Source organism: Tachypleus tridentatus, chromosome 5, assembly GCF_004210375.1.
Source record: "Tachypleus tridentatus isolate NWPU-2018 chromosome 5, ASM421037v1, whole genome shotgun sequence".
In the NCBI taxonomy this organism is placed as follows: Eukaryota; Metazoa; Arthropoda; class Merostomata; order Xiphosura; family Limulidae; genus Tachypleus; species Tachypleus tridentatus.
In genome coordinates this window covers 26132116-26151991 of record NC_134829.1, presented here as the reverse complement: position 1 = coordinate 26151991, position 19876 = coordinate 26132116, and the positions used below count along the sequence as shown (strand labels likewise).

The 19876-nt window shown below is 32.6% G+C and overlaps 1 protein-coding gene across 3 annotated transcripts in view; it reads left to right on the top strand.

Annotated features, from left to right (window-relative positions):
- dre4 (SPT16 homolog, facilitates chromatin remodeling subunit dre4) overlaps positions 1-19575 on the top strand; it is a 61574-nt gene extending 41999 nt beyond the window's left edge. Inside the window, exons 18-26 of one of the 3 annotated variants that reach the window (XM_076501738.1) lie at positions 213-339; positions 8659-8777; positions 9474-9599; positions 11413-11601; positions 11758-11927; positions 15982-16238; positions 17686-17760; positions 17990-18204; positions 19358-19575. In XM_076501738.1, coding sequence (XP_076357853.1) covers positions 213-339; positions 8659-8777; positions 9474-9599; positions 11413-11601; positions 11758-11927; positions 15982-16238; positions 17686-17760; positions 17990-18192 — 1266 coding nt within the window. In that variant the 3' untranslated portion in view covers positions 18193-18204; positions 19358-19575. Of the gene's footprint in view, positions 1-212; positions 340-8658; positions 8778-9473; positions 9600-11412; positions 11602-11757; positions 11928-15981; positions 16239-17685; positions 17761-17989; positions 18205-18680; positions 18830-19357 lie in introns of those variants that run through there. The other 2 variants (XM_076501739.1, XM_076501737.1) reach the window with 2 other exon arrangements.
- Positions 19576-19876: the final 301 nt, after the last annotated feature.

Here is a 19876-nt window from a genome sequence, read left to right as displayed (position 1 = left end):
CATATATATATATATATAAGCTTGTGAAAATTTTATTCAAAACTAAGAAGTTTGTGAATTAATGTTTTATCTGTAAAAACAGTACACAAAATGTTTGAGATTATAATGGTGGGAATTTATAAGACTGAGTAGAGTTGATGGAGTTTTGCTTGTATTAGTCATTTTACTTTTCTTCAACAAACATGATATTTCTCTCTTTCATTACTTAACAGGGAATTGTCAAACAAGATACACTCGTATTGAGTTCTACCAAAGGAAATCCAAAGTTAAAAGATTTATACATGAGACCCAATATTTACTCCAAGAGAATATCAGGAACACTTGAAGCACATGTTAATGGTAGGTATGCTAGAACCATATTGGTGAAAATGGAAATTTTATATTATGTATAGAGATATGATGGTAAGTAAAATTAGGTCAATTCTCTGGAAAATACAAAACATCTTAATAGTATTTTTAAAAAAATATCTTAAGAGGCACATGTTTCTAATAAATATAGCACAAACCACTTGGAGATAACAGTGAGACTTACTGTATAAATTGGTCTTCTATAAAACTTGACTTCAAATTAAGTAAGATACTATGGGACTGGATGCTAGTTGTGGAGGTTGCATTTTAACAGACATCTGTTTTAATACACGGGAAATTTAAATAAAATGCAGAAACAATAACAGCAAAGTATTTATAACATACAGATGTACTAAGATCCACTAACTCAATTTTTTTTTTTTTTTTACGTAATACAACAAGCAAAACGTTCCACACTTCAAATATTCTGTGGCTGTAGGCATTAGATAACAAGAAACAAAATAGTCTTTTGTTATGACATGTCACCCAGTTGAAAATTTAAAAACTGTTATTGTCACAATAAAACTGTTTTCTGATTAGACTCTGGATTTTCTTATTGTTTATTTGTTACTGAGTCTTCAATTTTGTAAGGTATAATATTAAAACATTCACATCCCAGTAAAGGTGACATTATTTTAACTTGTTTAGGTTAACTTGTGACTGTGTATTGGACGTTGATGGATCCAAAATACTATATTATTATTGTAGAAATTTCTCTTCTTTCATGTGAAAAATACTGACATTTTGTTACAGCATAACTAACTTTTAGAAGAGTCAGTTGTTATTATGATGTTTTTGGAAAAGTAAAACATTACAGCAATTTTCGCAAGGTTAGGCATGGCCAGGTGGATAGGGCACTCGTAATCTGAGGGTGATGGGTTCAAATCCTCGTCACAACAAACACGCTCGCTCCTTCAGTCACGGGGGCGGTATAAAGTGATGGTCAATCTCACTATTCATTGATAAAAGAGTAACCTAAGAGCTGGTGGTGGGTGGTGATGACTAGCTGCCTTCCCTCTAGACTTGCACTGCTAAATTAGGGATGGCTTGTGCACATAGCCCTCGTGTAGCTTTGTTCGAAATTCCGAACAAACCAAACCAAAACATTCATGAAAAAGTCACAGTTGTTAACCCAGTAATATTGTATTTTCTTAATGAACTTTCTGGTTATTGTTATTCATTCCATAATAATTAAAGCTACAAATATGAAAGTTTTATTTTATCAAATTATTTGGTTTTTATTATTTTTATGTTTCACTTCAATTTTAATTACTTGACTAATCTTCAGAATATTAAGTTTTTACTTTAAGCTTTCATTTCTTAATTAAGTGAAGTGAGTTTTAATTATTTGGTTTTCTTCATTGGTTATAAATTATTTAAATAACTGGATAATTATAACATTTAGTGTCTATCATTGTGAACAGTATTTCTGGAAACAGAAGTTTTGTGATAGATGAGTAATGACTAAATAAATATTTCTTTGTAAACATTCAACATCAATGGATATGTGTGAAGTTTGGGCATTAGGTATTGTAGGTGGTGCATTAGTGTTTGTAATTAAGCTAATCTGAAATAATGGTATACCAAATGTTAACTTTAAAATAATATGAAAAAAAAAGGTGTAAGGGTTGAAAACAGATTTTCTAGAAAGTGTATTTTAATAAAATTAAACTTCAGGTTTTTAGAAAGTGGCTTTACAAAATATGTTTTTCAAAACCATTTGTGACCTTTCTAGTTTGTAATCATGCTGTAGGTATTTTATAGAATGTAAAGTTCAATTTCTAGTTGTTAAACAATAGTTGACTGTTTGCCCTGAATAGATTGTTTTAGGCCAGAAAGAGATTAACTTCAGCAGTTGTTTGTACTTACCCTTAATTTGGATTGTTTCAGTCTATTGAATTGTTAACATAAATACTTTATTGGTTCTTATTTGGATTGAGTGGTACTGGTAAGTGGTTAACACTTGAATTTGTTTTAAATAAATGTTGATGACATCAGTAGTAGATCTTTTGGCTGTATTGAAATATTTTATATATTGGTTAGCACCAACAGATGTGACTGTATTAGTCTTTATGTTAAACTAATGTTGGTGACAGTGTTGGTTGTCTTGGTTTATTTTTAGCTGTAGTGGTTAACACCAACACATGACTGTATTGGTTTTTATATTAACCATGTGATGATGATCTGTATATATTGTAAGTAGGTGACATTGCTTTTGTGAAAATTCTTTACAAAAAAGAAACTAGTGGATAAAATTGTTTGAAATTTGACTTGAATGTTTCTAAATGTATATAGCGTCAGAAAAATAATTTCTTTCTACATTTTTCAGTGAAACATTCTTTATTTCATATAGTTATTTGCACTCTGATTCTGAATAGTACACATGCAGGGTGATTTTCATAATGAGTGTCAAAATACTATTTATTCTCTTACTCGTTTCATATTTCATTTGCATAATCTCTAAAACCTCCTACATGCGTGCCATTTTTCAGCTGAAACGCGGATTTCCGCAGTTTTCAAACAGCCAACGATCACCCATGAGATTCATGTAAATTCGAGGAGAAAATATGAGCGATTTGGGGGCCGGGTAGGTGGTTTTTGAGGAGAAATCGTATTTTTTCAATGTTTATTGCAGAAAAAAAAAATCTGACCGCCATCTTGGAGGCAGTCTCGTTTCGTCTCGTTGCAGGTCTCGTGGTCTGGTATCGTTTGCATACCAGACGATAAAATATTCTCTACGCTCCAAAGAAACAACAGCGATTGAAATGTTTAAAAGGAAAGATGTTTATTTTGATCCTGTAGACAAGAGAATGTGTAAGGACATTAGATCAGCAGCTTCAAAGTATACCTCAAAGCTGAGGGAGAATCAGAAGAAAAGGGCAGAAAAGCTTGAGGCCTATGATTCTGTGAAATCTGGCCCAGTCACCTTGGCTAAAGAAAAAGTCCAGAAAGCTGCAGAGGCACAGAGAGCTGCCCATTCAGAGAAGGAGAGAAAAAAACCTCGGAAGAGAGCACTGGAAACCCTTGTCTCGAAAAAGAGGAAAGTAGCCAAGATTGATTAAAGGAAATTAAGTGATTTGAAATTTGACTGTAATTTATGCAGCAGAGCAGAAGTTGATATCAGTGACTGAAAAACATTTTATTATTATCTGCAGCATACAGTGCCAGTGGTTTATTTTAAAGCATATCATTAATTTTATTTTGAAGCAATGTCAAAGCTTTCCTTGATTTGCTGTTTCAGTTTGTGTTGTGAAAGAATGAAAAATATACTGATATTGAGGTACCAGTAATTTACTGACAAGATTGTATAGATGAACAAGTTTCACTGTAGGTAGTCATGTAGAGTAATTTTAAGTAATTTTAAATTTTAATGGAATACATGCAGCAGAGCAGTAGTTGTTGATGTCAGTGACTGTACAAAATTTAATTTCTGAGGCATATCACTGATATCAGTAGTTTAATATTGAACCATATCAGCAGTTGAATTTTAAAGCAATGTCATAGCTTTCCTTCATATGCTGTTTTAGTTTGTATTGTCAATTTGTGAAAGAATGGAAAATTCACTGATATTAAGGTACCAGTAGTATAATGACAAGATTGCATAGATGAACAATTTGAACTGTAGGTAGTCATGGTTAGTCAAAAGAGTAATTTTATGTGATTTGAAAATTGTATGGAATATATGCAGCAGAGAAGTAGTTATTGGCAATGACTGTAAAACATTTAAAACATCATCACAGTCATTAGCTGTGTTTTGCAGTATGGCCGATCTATTTTTGGGATATATGACAAAATTTTGAGGAATATTATGTCATTCGAAATTGCGTTAGACTTTTCTCAAAAATGAGGCTATTTGTTTTACTGGTAATCAGTCGTCTTTCAGCCATGATACACAATGGACGTGACTCCTAGAAAGCATACAAAGATTGTCACACTGCATGAACGCACCGGCATGACTTACAGGGAAATCGCGGACATTGTTGGTGTTAGCCTATTGACCGTCAGTCGTGTGATCAAGACCAAGGTGAGTACCAGATCTATCAGTCCGAAACGTAAAAGAAGATCTGGCCAAAAAAGAAAAACAATGCCAAGAGACGACGTGTACGTGGTTAGGGAGAGTATGAAAGATCCACGGAAGATAAGTGATGCCATAAAAAGAGATTTGGAGGTCAAAGGAATAAAAGTCAACTCTTAGGGTTCTCATAGGCTTCTTGATGTTGGTCGAAGGACAAGGAGACCAGTCAAAAAACTTATTACCAACTCAGTGAAGAAAATATGGTATCAATGGGGTCTGAAATACAAGAATTGGATGCAAGAACAATGGAGGAAGGTGTTATTCAGTGACGAGACTCATTTCTTCGTACAGGGTCAAAGAAGTCTGCATGTTCGCAGATCTCCATGTAAGAAACTTCAAGAATCTCACATCAATTAATTTGTAAAACATCCCTTGAAGAAGATGTTTTGGGGCTGTTTCAGCTACTATGGTGTCGGAGGCTTACATATCGTAGAAGGTATGATGCGAGGACCACAGTACATTGAAGTTTTGCAATCCATTCTGCTACAAAGTTCTTTACAACTTTATAGATTGGATGTCAACATTGGTTTTATGCAATTTTCTGTTTTTAATTGCTGTTTTGTTTTTACCTTTGTTCACTTTTACAAATTTTACTACATTTACTTTACCTTTACCTTTTTACTGGACATTTGGCTACTCATTATTATGATTTTGCTATATGTCTTTTAAAACTTCTATTATTTTACATTTTGATAATGGTTGCTATGACACATAACCCGGAACCAGGACTGGAAAGGCCAACTTCAGGTGACTGATGGTGGTTCTTGAACTTACCTGTTAGTCTTCCTGGCGGGTTATGATCATTACCATTTTGCTAGAGTAAATATTTTACAACTTCTTTTACTCTGCTTTCTCTCTTAACATTGTAAACTAGGTGTCAACATTGGTTTTATGCTTTTTCTGTTTTTCAATGATGTTTTGTTTTACCTTCATTTCCTTTTCTGTATTTTACTACATTTAATTTATTTTTACATTTCTACCGGACGTTTGGCCCAGATAGCCTAGCTGCTTTGTGCCAAAAAACACTTAAATCAATCAGTCAATCAAGTTTTGCAGAGAAGAGTCATTCCAGAATTGAAAAAGAGATTTCCAGATGGATCTGGCATTTTTCAGCAAGATCTGGCTCTGTGCCACACATTGAAACTTGTGAAGAATGTTATGACTACAACGCGAATTAAGGTGCTGGACTGACCTGGAAACTCTTTGGACTTAAATCCCACTGAAAATCTTTGGGCGATTTGTAAAGAAAGACTTCAGGGAAAAGATTTTACTATGAAAGATAAGCTAATTGAGGCCATAATTGAGGTGTGGTACCTCAATCCAAAAATTAGTAAAGATTGCAGTCAACTCGTGGACTCAATGCCAAAGCGGATTAATGATCTTCTGAAAAATAAAGGCGGTCATATTATGTATTAATGTGTGAGTAATTTTTGGATTCTCACAAATAAAATGCAAAAAATTGAAATAATCATAATTTTCCATCTTGTTTCAATTAATTTGCACAAGGGTGTATGTACATACCTTTAGGTCTTAGAAATGTCCTTAAAAACTTTTTTTATGTGTATAGTTTCACATCTTTTTATTTTTACATACAATTTATTTTTCATTTTCCTTTCAAATTATTTATATTCTGTTATTTATGCCAATAAATCAGCTAATCTCTCTGGGACTATAGATTGACTCCCTTGTCCAAACTCTTGCTAATTCTTGCAGATGAGAATAATGCCATCTTGTTTAGACACTTTCACAATATAAGCTACAACAGGTTAAACTTGAGAATCATTAAACCTTTCACATATGCATTTCAATAGACAAATAATAGATAATTAATTAAGAAATAAGTGTAAAACCTACATGCAATTTATCTTGCAAACTAATACATATAAGGCAAGAAACACTTGCAAAGTGCTACATACATTTTGAGAAAACACTGGGTTAAGTTTCTTTCTCATGGTACAAATCCATTCACTGGTAATGTCTCTGACTATACAATAAATAGCAAGAAATCTGCTCTTCAAACTTTTGTTTTTTACATTATACCAATTAGTATAGCATAAAATGAAAGCAAGTAATTTGTATTTTGGTAATATAAAAAATTAAGTTCATAATTTTATAAAGCAGTATTTTAAATCCTGAATTTTCCTTGATGTGACATATGACACATTTTCTCTAGGGGTTCAGTCTTCTGTATTTTACCCATCACCCCTCCAGTAAGTGCAAAATTTAACATAAATTACTCATTATAAATTTGTCATTACTCATACAAACCATAATGTTTATAGTTTTCAATTTTGTTAGGCTACAGAGCCATCAAATAGAGTGTCAAATCCCCCTTGCTACTCTCACTTGTGACATTTTCTTTCAGGATTTATTAGTAGTTCTCTCTTATGTGTAATTCTCTATTTCTCTGTTATCTATGATTAATAGGAAGCCAAGGTTTTTCATATTATTACATTGTGTTTTGAAAAGAAAATTTTTAATTTCTCTTAGTTTGGATGAATTTCTAATGGCTCTTGTTGCATAGTTAAAAAGCTGGTAAAATTGTGATAATTAAGGGAAGTTTCTGCTTTTTGTGTGTTGTTATTCTGTGCTCTTTGCTGCATTATTTAATTAAATAAAAAATTTAGTGCATTACTATTATTAGTGTAAAGAAAGTTGGGTTAAGTGTCATTGACAGTCAACAACAGTGTAAAAAAAACAAAACAAAGACCAGGTAAGTACTTTATTTCGTTTTTTCCATGTTCATTCTTTTTTATTATTATAAAAGTAACAAGAATATAAAATAGATATATCTTTAGGTTAGATTAGGTAAAACAAACAAATAAAAATATTCTTTCACAAGGTGCATATGGGTAAGGTAAATTGTTAAGTGTAACATGAGTTTCACATTTCACAACTTAGTTTATAATGATGTGAACAGTAGTTAAATTTTGTTAAAAGGGCAGTAAAACAAAATTTAAATATAAGATGTATATTGTTATGAGCTTAAAGTTACTTAGGATAAACAAATGTAGTTTCATGTTATAAAATAAAGTAATTCTAGGAGGACAAAAGGGTAATTTAGATTTGTTTAAGTGGCTATGAGGTTGGTTAAATTGAATAGAGTTGGGTTAGAGAATACAACAAAATATAAAGTTTTACTGAAAACATTTTAAACGTGTTTAGGAAATATTAGAGGTTATAAAAATGGAATTGAGATCTTTGAGATGATTAAAAGTATTTTTAAACTCAACATGAAAATCACCTTGCATGTGGACCACTAAAAAAACTTGATATATTCTCAATCAAATCTTTCTTTTTAGTTTAATGAAATACTCCACTAAAAATATAATTTTTACACATGTAAAATACTTGTAATGTTTACTGAAAGCCTGCCAAATTTTGTGAAGATGTGCATATTACATTAAAGTTAGTAGTATCAAAACTATAAAGACTTTAAATGAGTGCAAAGAGGTGTCATGGTTGATCAAATTGACTAAGCCCATCTTGAGTGAGTTAGTGATATGAGTAGTAGATTTGTTAGTTGTCTTGGATTATGAAGCTACTAGCATCTGTGTGAAAATCCTGAATTACCCATTAGACAATGACAGGATGCAATAACATACATGTCACCTTGGCTGAAACCTAGTTCAAGCCATGTTATTATCTACAAAATTAAGGAAATTGAGGTTTTATAAGGTATGGAAATCATGAAGGTAATTTTTGACAGAATGCACAAAACGTTACAGGTTTAAAGAATTACATTGGTTAACATTAACAGATGACTGTATTAGTCCTTATTTTAAGCTAATGTCTTTGATGACAGTAGTAGCTTTGTTGGGTATTTTGTTTAGGTTTAAATTATTGTCCTCAAAATTAACTGGTAACTGTATTTGTCATTATTTTAAGCCGAATGTTGGTATTATCAGCAGTGAATATTGTCAGCTCTTTGATTATTCTAAGGTTGTGATTAATTAAATACCTGTAATAGATAACACTAATATTCTAGTGACTTTTGTACGAGAACATTAGACCACTATTTAAGTACTCAATAGTTTATCCTTCTGGCTACATTTGCAAACATCAAGATTGGTGCTTGATGGAACTTTACCAGTTGATTCATTCAAAATCATATACTTCACATGCCAATCAGTAAATAACTTAGATTTCAAGATTTTGTTAACAAGACATTATTTTATGAAGGAATACCAATTTTTACTATGTACTGTTTTTGACTTTGCATTTTTTCTTTCTAGGTTTTCGGTTTACATCGATACGTGGAGACAAGGTAGACATATTGTACAACAACATCAAACATGCCTTTTTTCAACCTTGTGATGGAGAAATGATCATTCTTCTTCATTTTACACTCAAAGTAAGGTTTATTCTATTGAAGTTAGTACAACAAGAAAGACATTGTGCAAGTAATAAATTTTGTATATTTGAGTTATTTATAAATATTTTACTCAGTGAGTATCATTTTTATCTTGTATAGTAGATTCAAAGTTGTGCTTTATTATCAAATAATACTTTTATTTGAGGTATTATGGGTGCACTCTCACACTAAATACATTTAATTGGATACCAAATAGTTGTGTTTTCTCTTACATATTTTATTAGTTATATCTTAGTACACTGTACAACAATGATTCTCAACCAGTGTACCATGGCATATTAATGTGCTGTGACATTGACCAAGTTGTGCCATGTATTTTTACTTTTTGTGAGTAATTTTATTACTTAGACTTGTAAGAGTCTTCTTTTCAAAAATAAGGAAAAAAATTCAAGTCTCTTTAAGTAGCAGTAAGCACAATCAAGGTTCCATGTACAGTGAAGCAGGCCCAAATATCCCACTAATTGTATGAATAATACATGTGTAATCTAAAACTTTAAATAAATATATTGCTATACCTTTTGGTGTGCTGTAATATTTTATGCTATATTTAGTGCACCATTGGGTTGAAAAGGTTGAGAGACACTGCTGTACCGTGTAGATATGTAGTTTTTATCATTGCTGTAGTAGTTGCACCAAGAATGTAAAAAGGAACATGTGTTGATATTATTATTTCAGAATGCTATTATGTTTGGAAAGAAAAGAAATAATGATGTACAGTTTTACACTGAAGTGGGAGAGATCACTACAGATTTAGGGAAACATCAACACATGCATGATAGAGATGACTTGGCAGCAGAACAGGTATCTTATTTTTCATTACCAGCTTGTTTGAGTGTTTTTTCTTTCATCAATTAATCCTGTTGCAGCAGGTCACAGGTCATCATGTATTAATTTATTTCAGTATGTTTGGTATCAAATTGTAGATTAAAATTAAAATTTTAATATCATATATTAATTTATTTAAAAGTAAATATTGAAAGAATACACCTAAATATCAATTGTGTTATGTAGCTTGCTGAAGGGTGAGCATTGGCTCAAATTACATCTTTGTGATGTCCAAATACTAATTCTGCAGTTTCTTATGAATTACGAACTCAAATTACCAATATTGACAAGCTAGAATATAAAATATGAACCTTGCATTTTTTCTGTTGGTTAAGGTATGGCTTATATACTGAATCAAGCAGTGGCCCTGCTTATCACTTTCCATTTTTGGAAATGGTCCCTTGTATACATTTCAGAGTATAACATGTGAGCAACCAATTTAAAGCTTAGAAAACCTTATAGTAGATTTGTCAGCCACTCTAAGGTTTTAGGAAGCCACCACATTCTTTCAAACCAAGATTTCAAGCAGGATAGGTTGTGTCTTTATTCTCAAAATTAAATACTTTAGACAAAATAAGCTTTGTTATTAAGCTTGATAAATTACAGTGGATTTCTGTATAGCTATTTATGATATCTTTGGTACATGTAAAAACCTAAAAAAAAACAAACACATTCTCCGTGTGTGAAATTTGAGAAGGTGTAGCAAAATACAGCAAGCAGCAAACAAGTACGAAGGTTGTTGTAATCAGAAGATAATTATTTGCTATATGTACTTATTTGCTGTTCTATATTTATATATAATTTTTAATAATAGAAATGTGACTATATATTACAAAATACTGGTCCACTAAAACACAGCCAAGACAGGAAAGACTAAAGATTAGTTTTATAATATTGGACACAGTAACATGAGTGCATGGGCACCCCATCAGCACAACTCTGTTGATACTCTGAGTAAAACTGACATCTAACCACCCAGAATATAATGTTATACCTTATGTCATTTACTGAATGAAAATCTTTAAGTTCTGTTGGTTAATGTAAGAGAACTGTTAGTGAATTATGAAAGAGAGGAGTGACATGGATGTAGGAGGAGAGGTCTGATTTTCCACACAAAAGCTCTGTAACCAAACAAAATTGAACACTACAATAAATTTGGTTTGTCTGTGCAATGATGATCTTAGAGTAACTTGTGGTTAATATTTTTACTATATCAAGGGGTGGTGGATAAAACATGGATGATGATAAGTTAAGAAAAAATTCCATGTGTGTCACACTCAGGGAAATTCAGAATTTTGTTTAATAGTGCCTTGTAGAATTAAGAACTTAAAACTTGTATGCTATTAAAATATGAATTAATATCAAATATTTTATGTTATTCTAATTGGTATAACACAAATAAAAGTATTTTAATAAAATTTTGAATGTGGTACTCCAAAACTTTTTTATGTGCAGTAAAGGATACCCATGGTGATGGGGTTGTAGTTTACTGGAAGCTTTCCAAATTTCATGAAGATACATTAAGTACTTTCAGTCATAGCAAGTATATCACTATGGTTACAAGGTCATTTAAAATACACAAACCCTTTGCAATAGCATTAAACTGTTACCTGAGCAAGTGAGTTCTGCAAAGTAGGACTAGTTTAATAGTTATGTGACATGACTTTGCTTTGTCAACCTTTTAAGTATTAAAACAAGTTAAAAGAAAGTTTCAATATTTGAAACATTTGGAAGGACACTGATTTTAAAAATTCGGTGTGTAGTAACAGTGGAATAACTTATTTCATAGGCAGAACGTGAACTGAGACAAAAACTGAAGACTGCATTTAAGACATTTTGTGAAAAAGTAGAACAAATGAACAAACAAGAACTTGAATTTGACACACCATTCCGGGAACTTGGGTTCCATGGCGTTCCTTATAGAAGTACAGTTTTATTACAACCTACATCAGGTTGTTTGGTCAACCTTACAGATTGGGTAAGCATACTTTAAAATGTTTAAGTTCTAATTTATAATGTTTTAGTTGTTATAGTTGACATTTGAACTATCTAACATTATTACCTTTTCCTCAATGTATTTGTTATAAAATAAAATTTGTTTCTTGAGAGTAACCTTTCATTTTTTATGTTTCAGCCTCCATTTGTTATTACTCTGGAGGAGGTAGAACTGGTCCATTTTGAGAGAGTACAGTTCCATCTTAAGAATTTTGACATGGTGTTTGTCTTTAAGGACTACAATAGAAAAATAGTTATGGTGAATGCTATCCCTATGAATATGCTTGACCATGTTAAAGAATGGTTAAAGTAAGTGGAACATGATTTTGAAGGGGCTTAAAAAAATGCCAAAACTTTTCTAAAGATTAATTAAAGTAATTAAGAAAATAATTTAAGCACCAGGAAAGGTTTGTAAAGTGTGCATGAGCAACTTTTATATCAGCATAATTTTTTTTTAACAGTGCAAAAACAGTTACAAGGTAAATGCAGAAAAAAGTTCTAGTTCCATGATATCTATTTGACATTTAGAGAAGAATTCTACATTCTAACTGTTTGAATACTGTTTTTACCTACTTAACAGCAGATGAAATGTTTTAATACTGGCTTATGAATATTTAGTTTGCTATTTGCAACAGCTTATGGCAATGTCAAGACATTTTATGAAAAACATCAAGTACAACATAAGAGAATATGTGGTGCTAGGAAAACAATTGTGACTTGTTTCTTCCATTCATTTTTTAATATTTACTGTGAATAACATCAGAAATTAGATTTTATGTAAACATAAAACTGTTGATAAGTTGTTGAGTATTTATTGTTACAGTAACATTTTGAAATATCAGTTTAATTTAATTTAATGAATTGTTGTAAGTTGGTTAAAGACATAAATGTCACATTTGTGAAAGTATGTGTTATAATTTTGAATGTGTAGTCCTGTCTAGTGGTGTAGGAAGAAGTTGTAAGGTGGAGGGTGCTTGGTTAGACCCATAAAGGTTTTACAAGAAGAAAAGTTTAAGCAGCTGCTAAAAGCAGTTCAGTCTAAGGGAGTCTGGGACCCTCTGAAAAGTAATGATTTATAGTTCCTATATGAATCAAGCATGTGAAAGTGGGGGTCACTGATGGTTTTGATACTTCTGCTATGTATCCAGAAGTTTTTGAGTAATTCTTCAAAGTAGTGTTCCTTTTCATAGACTAATTATACACTGGTTTACAAAAAAATAGTTTTTGTCTGAGGCAAGAATGTGAATAGGTGTTTTTTACTAATTTGGGTGTGCTGAATTCAAATTTATAAACAGTTTTGCTCTATCACCTCTAGTTTTCTGGCTTTTAAATAGTCTCATTTTAGTATATACAGAGTATATACGTGCTTATTTCAACAGTTGCAGCAGCTTATTACAGATAAAACAGGATAGATAAAGAACATTGACGGAATAAATATACTTGGATGACACAATGTACACAGTTCATAGTACCGCAGACAGTTAGAAGTGTGTTTTCTTAGATGATCTGGTGTATTTTGCCTCCGGGATGTCACGCAAGAGCATCCAGCAGAAGTCTCCCATCATGCTGGGGTACCACTTGCCTTGGTAGTTGCTCTCCATCTTCTTAATGTCTTGGTGGAATCTTTCTCCGTGCTCATCACTCACTGCTCCAAGGTTTGGAGGGAAGAAGTTGAGGTGGGTATGGAGAAAATGAATTTTGAGTGACATTCGGCATCCCATATCCTCATAAGTCTTTAGCAACTTCTCAATACAGGCTTGGTAATTTGGTACGCGTGTGTTACCAAGGAAGCCACTACAGACTGACTTAAATGCTTCCCATGCTCTCAGTTCCTTTAAGGTAAGAAGCTCCTCAAAATCAGTATCCTTCAGCACTTCTCGGATTTGAGGTCCGACAAAGATGCCCTCTTTGAGCTTAGCAGCACTGAAACCTGGGAACACAGTAGACAAGTGTTGAAAGGCAGCACCATTTTTGTCCATGGCCTTCACGAAATTCTTCATCAAACTAAGCTTGATGTGAAGAGGAGGAAGAAGCACCTTCTTCATGTCAACCAGAGGATTCTCCTTGACGCTGTGTTCGCCAGGAATGAAAGTGCTTCTAGACCCCCAGTCTTTCTGCTTGTAATGCTGGGATACAGCTCGACTATCCCAGAGACAGAGAAAGCAACAGTATTTTGTGAAGCCCGCTTGCATACCCATAAGAAGACCAATGACCTTGAGGTCCCCACACAGACTCCACTGGTACTGGTTGTACTTAACAGCTTCTAAAAGAAGCTCCATATTGTCATAGGACTCCTTTAGATGGACAGAGTGTGCAGTGGGAATGCTGGGATATTTATTCCCGTTGTGCAGAAGCACAGCCTTGAGACTTCGCTTGGAAGAGTCTATGAAAAGACGCCAGTCTGAAGGATTATGTGGCAAACCAAGGAAAGTGAACAAGCCAGGTACATTTGTGCAGTAGCACAACTTGTTTTCCATGTCGAAAAATGAAGCAAGGTCTTTGTTCCGATTCCTGAAACTGGTGATCCTTACATCTTCCTGGACTAGGTTCCACTGTTTAAGCCGAGAAGCCAAGAGCTCTGACTGCTGTTTTGACAGATACAAATCACGAGCAAGGTCATTCAGGTCTTCTTGCGTGATCCAATGTGGTTCATTGCCACTTGTTCCTGAATAAGAAGAGTCAATATCTTCGGAAGAGATTGACTTGGCAGAATCTTCCCTTGGAGGCATTTCTTCATCTGATGAGGAAAGAAGATCCTTATTTACTGGAGGTGTTGGGACAGGAAAATCATCTGAATGGGGAACGGGTCTCATAGCAGATGGAAGGTTGGGATATTTGATCTTTTTTCTAGAAGATGCATTGAAACCAGTTATATTTGTTAGACAAAAATAACAATCATCTGCATGGCTTTGTGACTCTCTCCAAACCATTGGGACTGCAAAGTTGAAAGCCGCTTTCTTGCCATTAAACCAAGCAGTTAGTCCATTGTAGGAGGGTTTACAACAGATGTGTGGAGCCCAAGATTTGTCCTGATCACCAATTTTACAGTCAAAATAATGAAAGTAGGCAGTTCTGAGGAGGGAAGTGATGGTTCGACGCTGTGCAACTGTCGTGAAGTCCCCACACACGTAGCAGAAAGAATTGGCCTTGTTGAGGCATCCTCTGTGTTTTGACGAGCTTGAAGCCATTAGAGAATCTGAAAAAAAACAAAGTAAAATTAAATCATATGTAAGGCAATAATAATTATGTGCGTCATTGGAAATTGTAATACAAATATATACCCAAAAGATTGTGTAACACAATTGTCGAGGGACACCAACCTCCTGCGCTGACTGCCAGTGCACTACTGGCTGTTGATTGAGACGTGTTGGCTACGCTTAACTGCCAAAATCCGTCTTGATATATATATATATATATAATGTAATGCTATCACTTACACTTATTGCATAATAACTAAAAAAGAAGACAAAGTCACACAATATTAGAAATTAACCCTGAATGCATATACGCCTTTATGTACAGTATGTGTACAAAATGTACAGTATGCATATCTAAAAAACTAGAGGTGATGAGTAAAAACGGATTTCAAATCTGAATTCAGCACCCCCAAATTAGGTTAAAACAGTTATTTTTGTGCTTGCCTCAATTTCTTTGTAAACCAGTGTTATTTATTAAAATGCAACTTTTTTTTTCAAGTTAAAATGTGATTCAAACCTGAACACTTGCATTGCATTCTGGCAAAACCATATGTTGTTTGATTTTCTATTGTTGCATGTTTTAATACCTGACAATAAAGTTTTTCACTTTAAATATACAGAAGCTTGAGATATTTTAGCTGTTACATTGTAGAGAATAAATAAAAAATCTGGATCCAGTTTTATGTTATTTGAAAGTATGAGGAATAACAACACTTCAAAACAAAATTATAAGAACTTCTTTTACTGAATTTTTATTAAATTTGATTTGCTGGAAAATGTATGAGTGGAATGTTACAAAGTTGATGCTTGATGTTGAACCTTGACAACTACTTTTTTTTTTTTTCTTTAGTAAAGGTACTTGTATCTTACTTGTAATAAGTGTCTTTATCTTCAGAACATACCATTGCATTTGCTATGATGATGTCTTGATTAATAAGTTAGTGGGTTTTTTTTTGTCCTTATCTGTGGTCTTCATGCCTTAATTTTGAGGACTGGTTGTAATGCATACATTAAAAATGTTTTGTACCATCTTACTTGTTTCATTTCAGATTGAGGGTGTGTAGTGTGGGTGTTTTAATACTGACATGTCAATTTTGTTTTAAATTTTAGGTGCACAGTGTGAGTGTTTTGGTACTGTATTTCATGTTCTTGTGTTATTTTTGTAGTTCTTGTGACATACGCTACACAGAAGGTGTCCAAAGTTTGAACTGGGTCAAGATCATGAAAACAATAACAGATGATCCCGAGGGTTTTTTTGACAATGGGGGGTGGTCATTTCTTGACCCTGATAGTGATGAAGATGGAGAGGATGATGATGATGATGAAGAAGAAGATGAGCAGTACCAACCTAGTGCCTCAGATAATGAAGAAAGTGAAAGTAGTTTCAGTGGTTCTGATTTTTCTGAAGATTATTCAGATTCGGGTAAGAATGTAATATTACTTGTTCTAAATATGGATTATTATACTGCCTAAGGCAATGATTCCCAATTTTTTCACTACCAAGAACCCTTTTACTATTATTATTTTCCCACAAATTTCAGATTTTTGAAGGATACCATGTACTTAATAGACTGTTGTTATTAACTCGCCAACTAATTTTCCAATTTGTCACTATCAAATAAAAGATATATTTGAATGAGTGTGCAACTAAAGAAAAAAAAAAAAGAACCTGTCAAATGAGAGTGTATTACCTTTGTGGATCCCCAGGTTAGGAATCACTAGTGGAATTAAAAGTACAGAATGATTTTTAATTGTTTACAACTGTTGTTTGTTATACATTACTCACCAGACTTTTAAAAGTACTGCTATGTGAGAGAATTGTTTTTGGGAGATGTGTTTTAGTACATTATCAGTGGGTGATCACAAAGATGCCATAAATTGAGGTAAAATGAACACCTGTTGTTAGATTATGTGATTTTTGAAGCTTATGTGGTTTTACATCATGCAAGTTTATATTTACAATTGTGCATTTACTGGAGTTTTTGAAGTACCTACACCTTACTAGTATTGTAATCTTGCAATCAACGTTTTTGTTGAAGATTAGGTATTTATTGTATGAGACCCATTTCAGTAATTCAGTTTAATATTCTTAGACAAGCCTAATCTTGACATAGCTTCACTTTAGTAATTCAGTTACGTGTATTAATATTCTTAAAGAATTCTAATTAAACAAAGGCTGAATTAATGAACTGTAGATAGTTATAGTTCAAAACTATCATTCGAATGCTATATAAGTTTTATATTTCCTACATAACTCTTGTTATGTACATCATTCCAGATAAACATTTCCTTAAATGTTTTTTGTGCTGCATTAATTAACTCTGTTCTTCAGCAGTAAGTGTACAGACTTGTAATGCCAAAATCTGGGGTTTGTTTCCTTGTGGTACAAACAGTAGACAGCTCAATGTGTCTTTCCTCTAAAACAAACAACCATAAAAGCTATAAAAGGTCATGTCTAATTGTAGAATGTTGATTTTGATAAGTGATGTGGTAAGTATCAACACATTGGTTTTGTGTTATTCAGTACAGGATAGAAGATATGTATATACTTATTATTGATCATATTAAAAGTTCAAGAGCTCAGTAGATTTATGCTGTGATGTTTGATTGGATATTATATTTAACAGTGAGACGGGAATTGTAATAGAAGATTTCTACTGTACAGACTATAAATTGTCATGCTTAGAAGTACATTATTGATCTTTGAAATGTAGCTGAAATATTTCTGTGATTCTATTGACCATACACACACTATAAGGGTTACGTAAAATGCAGATAAATTTTTTGTGTGGCTGATATTGTAATTGTGCAGATGTGAACGCTTTAGTGTTCAGAATATTGATGTGCGACATAATTCTGTATAATTACAGTTGATGACGATGATGGCGGAAGCAGTGAGGAAAGTGGTAAAGATTGGTCAGAACTGGAAGAAGAGGCAGCAAGGGGTAAGATTTCTTTATATGGTCATTTTTCACATTAATAATTAAAAATAAATTTTGATATGCTTCAAACCCCAGTGACTTGAAATGTCCCAGAAATATGTTGTGAAGTTAAATAAGGTTCTGGTGCCCCATGTTTTTTGATAAATACATTTGTTTAAATAATAATTCTTTTAACATAACTGAATGGGTGCATTTAATCTGATAATGACAAGATATTTGTTTTTTTCTGTAGCGGACAGAGAAAAATTTGAGGAAGAGAATGATCATGTTAGTAAAAAGTCTGGAAAGAGCAAAAAACCTCCTGGGCGGAATAGAACATCAGAAAAAGTGAATTCTAAACGTTCTTCTAAAACTCCAGTAAAAAATGATGTTAACAAAAAACGACCAAGAGAACGTTCCACAGATTCACCAAAAAAAAAGAAACCTAAGAAATAAGCTTGCGTAAAGGTATGATGCATATACTTTTGACTAACTGCACATGACACAAGAGTTTGTATATTAAGTAAAAGTTAATCGTATAGAAATTCCTGTGGATTAATATTTGCAAGATAGCTTTTATTCACAATTGGAGTTTCCAAAATTTCATCAAAGTATTTTAGAAAAAGTGTAGCAACTATTTAGTTACTAGTAATGCAGAAAAGAATGGAAGTTTACAAAATGTACTGTAGTGTTTTACAAAATGTGAATTTTTTTCTGTTTGTTATTCATTTTGATACATCTGCTTGGAATTGCTTAATAGGAGACTTGAGAAAATTGTTATATCTCATTTCTTAAGTGTTTTAAAATATAACTGTTTATGAAAACAGAATGCCTGGTAAGCACAAAATGAAGTACTTAATAGTCAGGAATTAACTCTTAGTGGTTTGGGGGATATTTCAAAAGTATTTTATCAATATGCCAGTAGAAAATTAATAATCCATTAGTTTTCAGTGTCGGGACTGAAGATGTAAGACCAGGGAAGACAAACTGTGGGCTTCAGTGTGTACATTACATTCAGTTTTACTTTGATTGTGTATTGCTGTTACCACCTATCTTGTATGGTATTTAGTGAATAAATTTTTTTACACTCTAATATGTGTGAATTGTTTGATGAGCTGAATGTTTGGTAATGTGAAGAAGAAGTGCATTTGTTTCAGTATTAACGTGTATGTGCTTTTAAAATATTTGACTATCACATGTAGTAATTAACTTTAAGAAAGATCATGTGATAAGTCTTTTCAAGGTTATTACACTAATAAGCACAGTTTAGCATTGTGTGAAAATATTTCTAACAGTGTAATGTGTTTTGATATATAGAAAAGTCTGTTGATGTAAATAACTATTTACCTACATCTAGTAATGTATAAATGTTCATTTAATGCTCACCACATCAGTGTAACTAGTAGCTTAACAGTACCAAAAGTTTTTCACACTTGTTTATAGTAATACCTGTGTGGTGCATGTTGTGTTGGTTAACTCAGTTAAAGTATCCATATAGTCATATTTTGTACAGTGTCAAAACTTGTTTCTTGTGAAAACACTACATTTAAGTTATATCACTTTTCATAAATGAGGATAAATATTTAATTATGAGAAGTATATCGTGCAACTGTTTTTCAAGGTTTGAAGTCAGAAGCCAGTGACAACCCCTGTCAGTTTAACCATCTGTCCAGTATTTCACTTATTGTTCTGTTTACTGTATGTTCACATCAAGGCTCTACCTATTTCATGAGCAGATTGTACCCAAACAGCTTGTACAGTGTGTTCACAAAATATTCTGTGTACATTTTAGTTGATCTGTATTAAAGAGAAGAGAAATAAAAAATATGTTTACATAAATGATGTTCAGAATTTCTACTGACAGATGTATGAAGCAAATCAGTATTTTTACACATGTACAATGATTACAGACATGGTACTTATCATACATACAGGCATTTGCATGTATTCAGAAGAGTTGTGGACGGAATTTGTAAAAGAATGTATTTCTTTTATTCACGAATTAAAAAGGACTACAGACAATGTGCGAAGTAAATAGATATTCATATATACCACAAGAAATCGTTTTGTTTGTATAGAATAGTGTATTTATGCTAATATATAAGTATATAGGATGATTTCAGCTATGATTACAATGAGT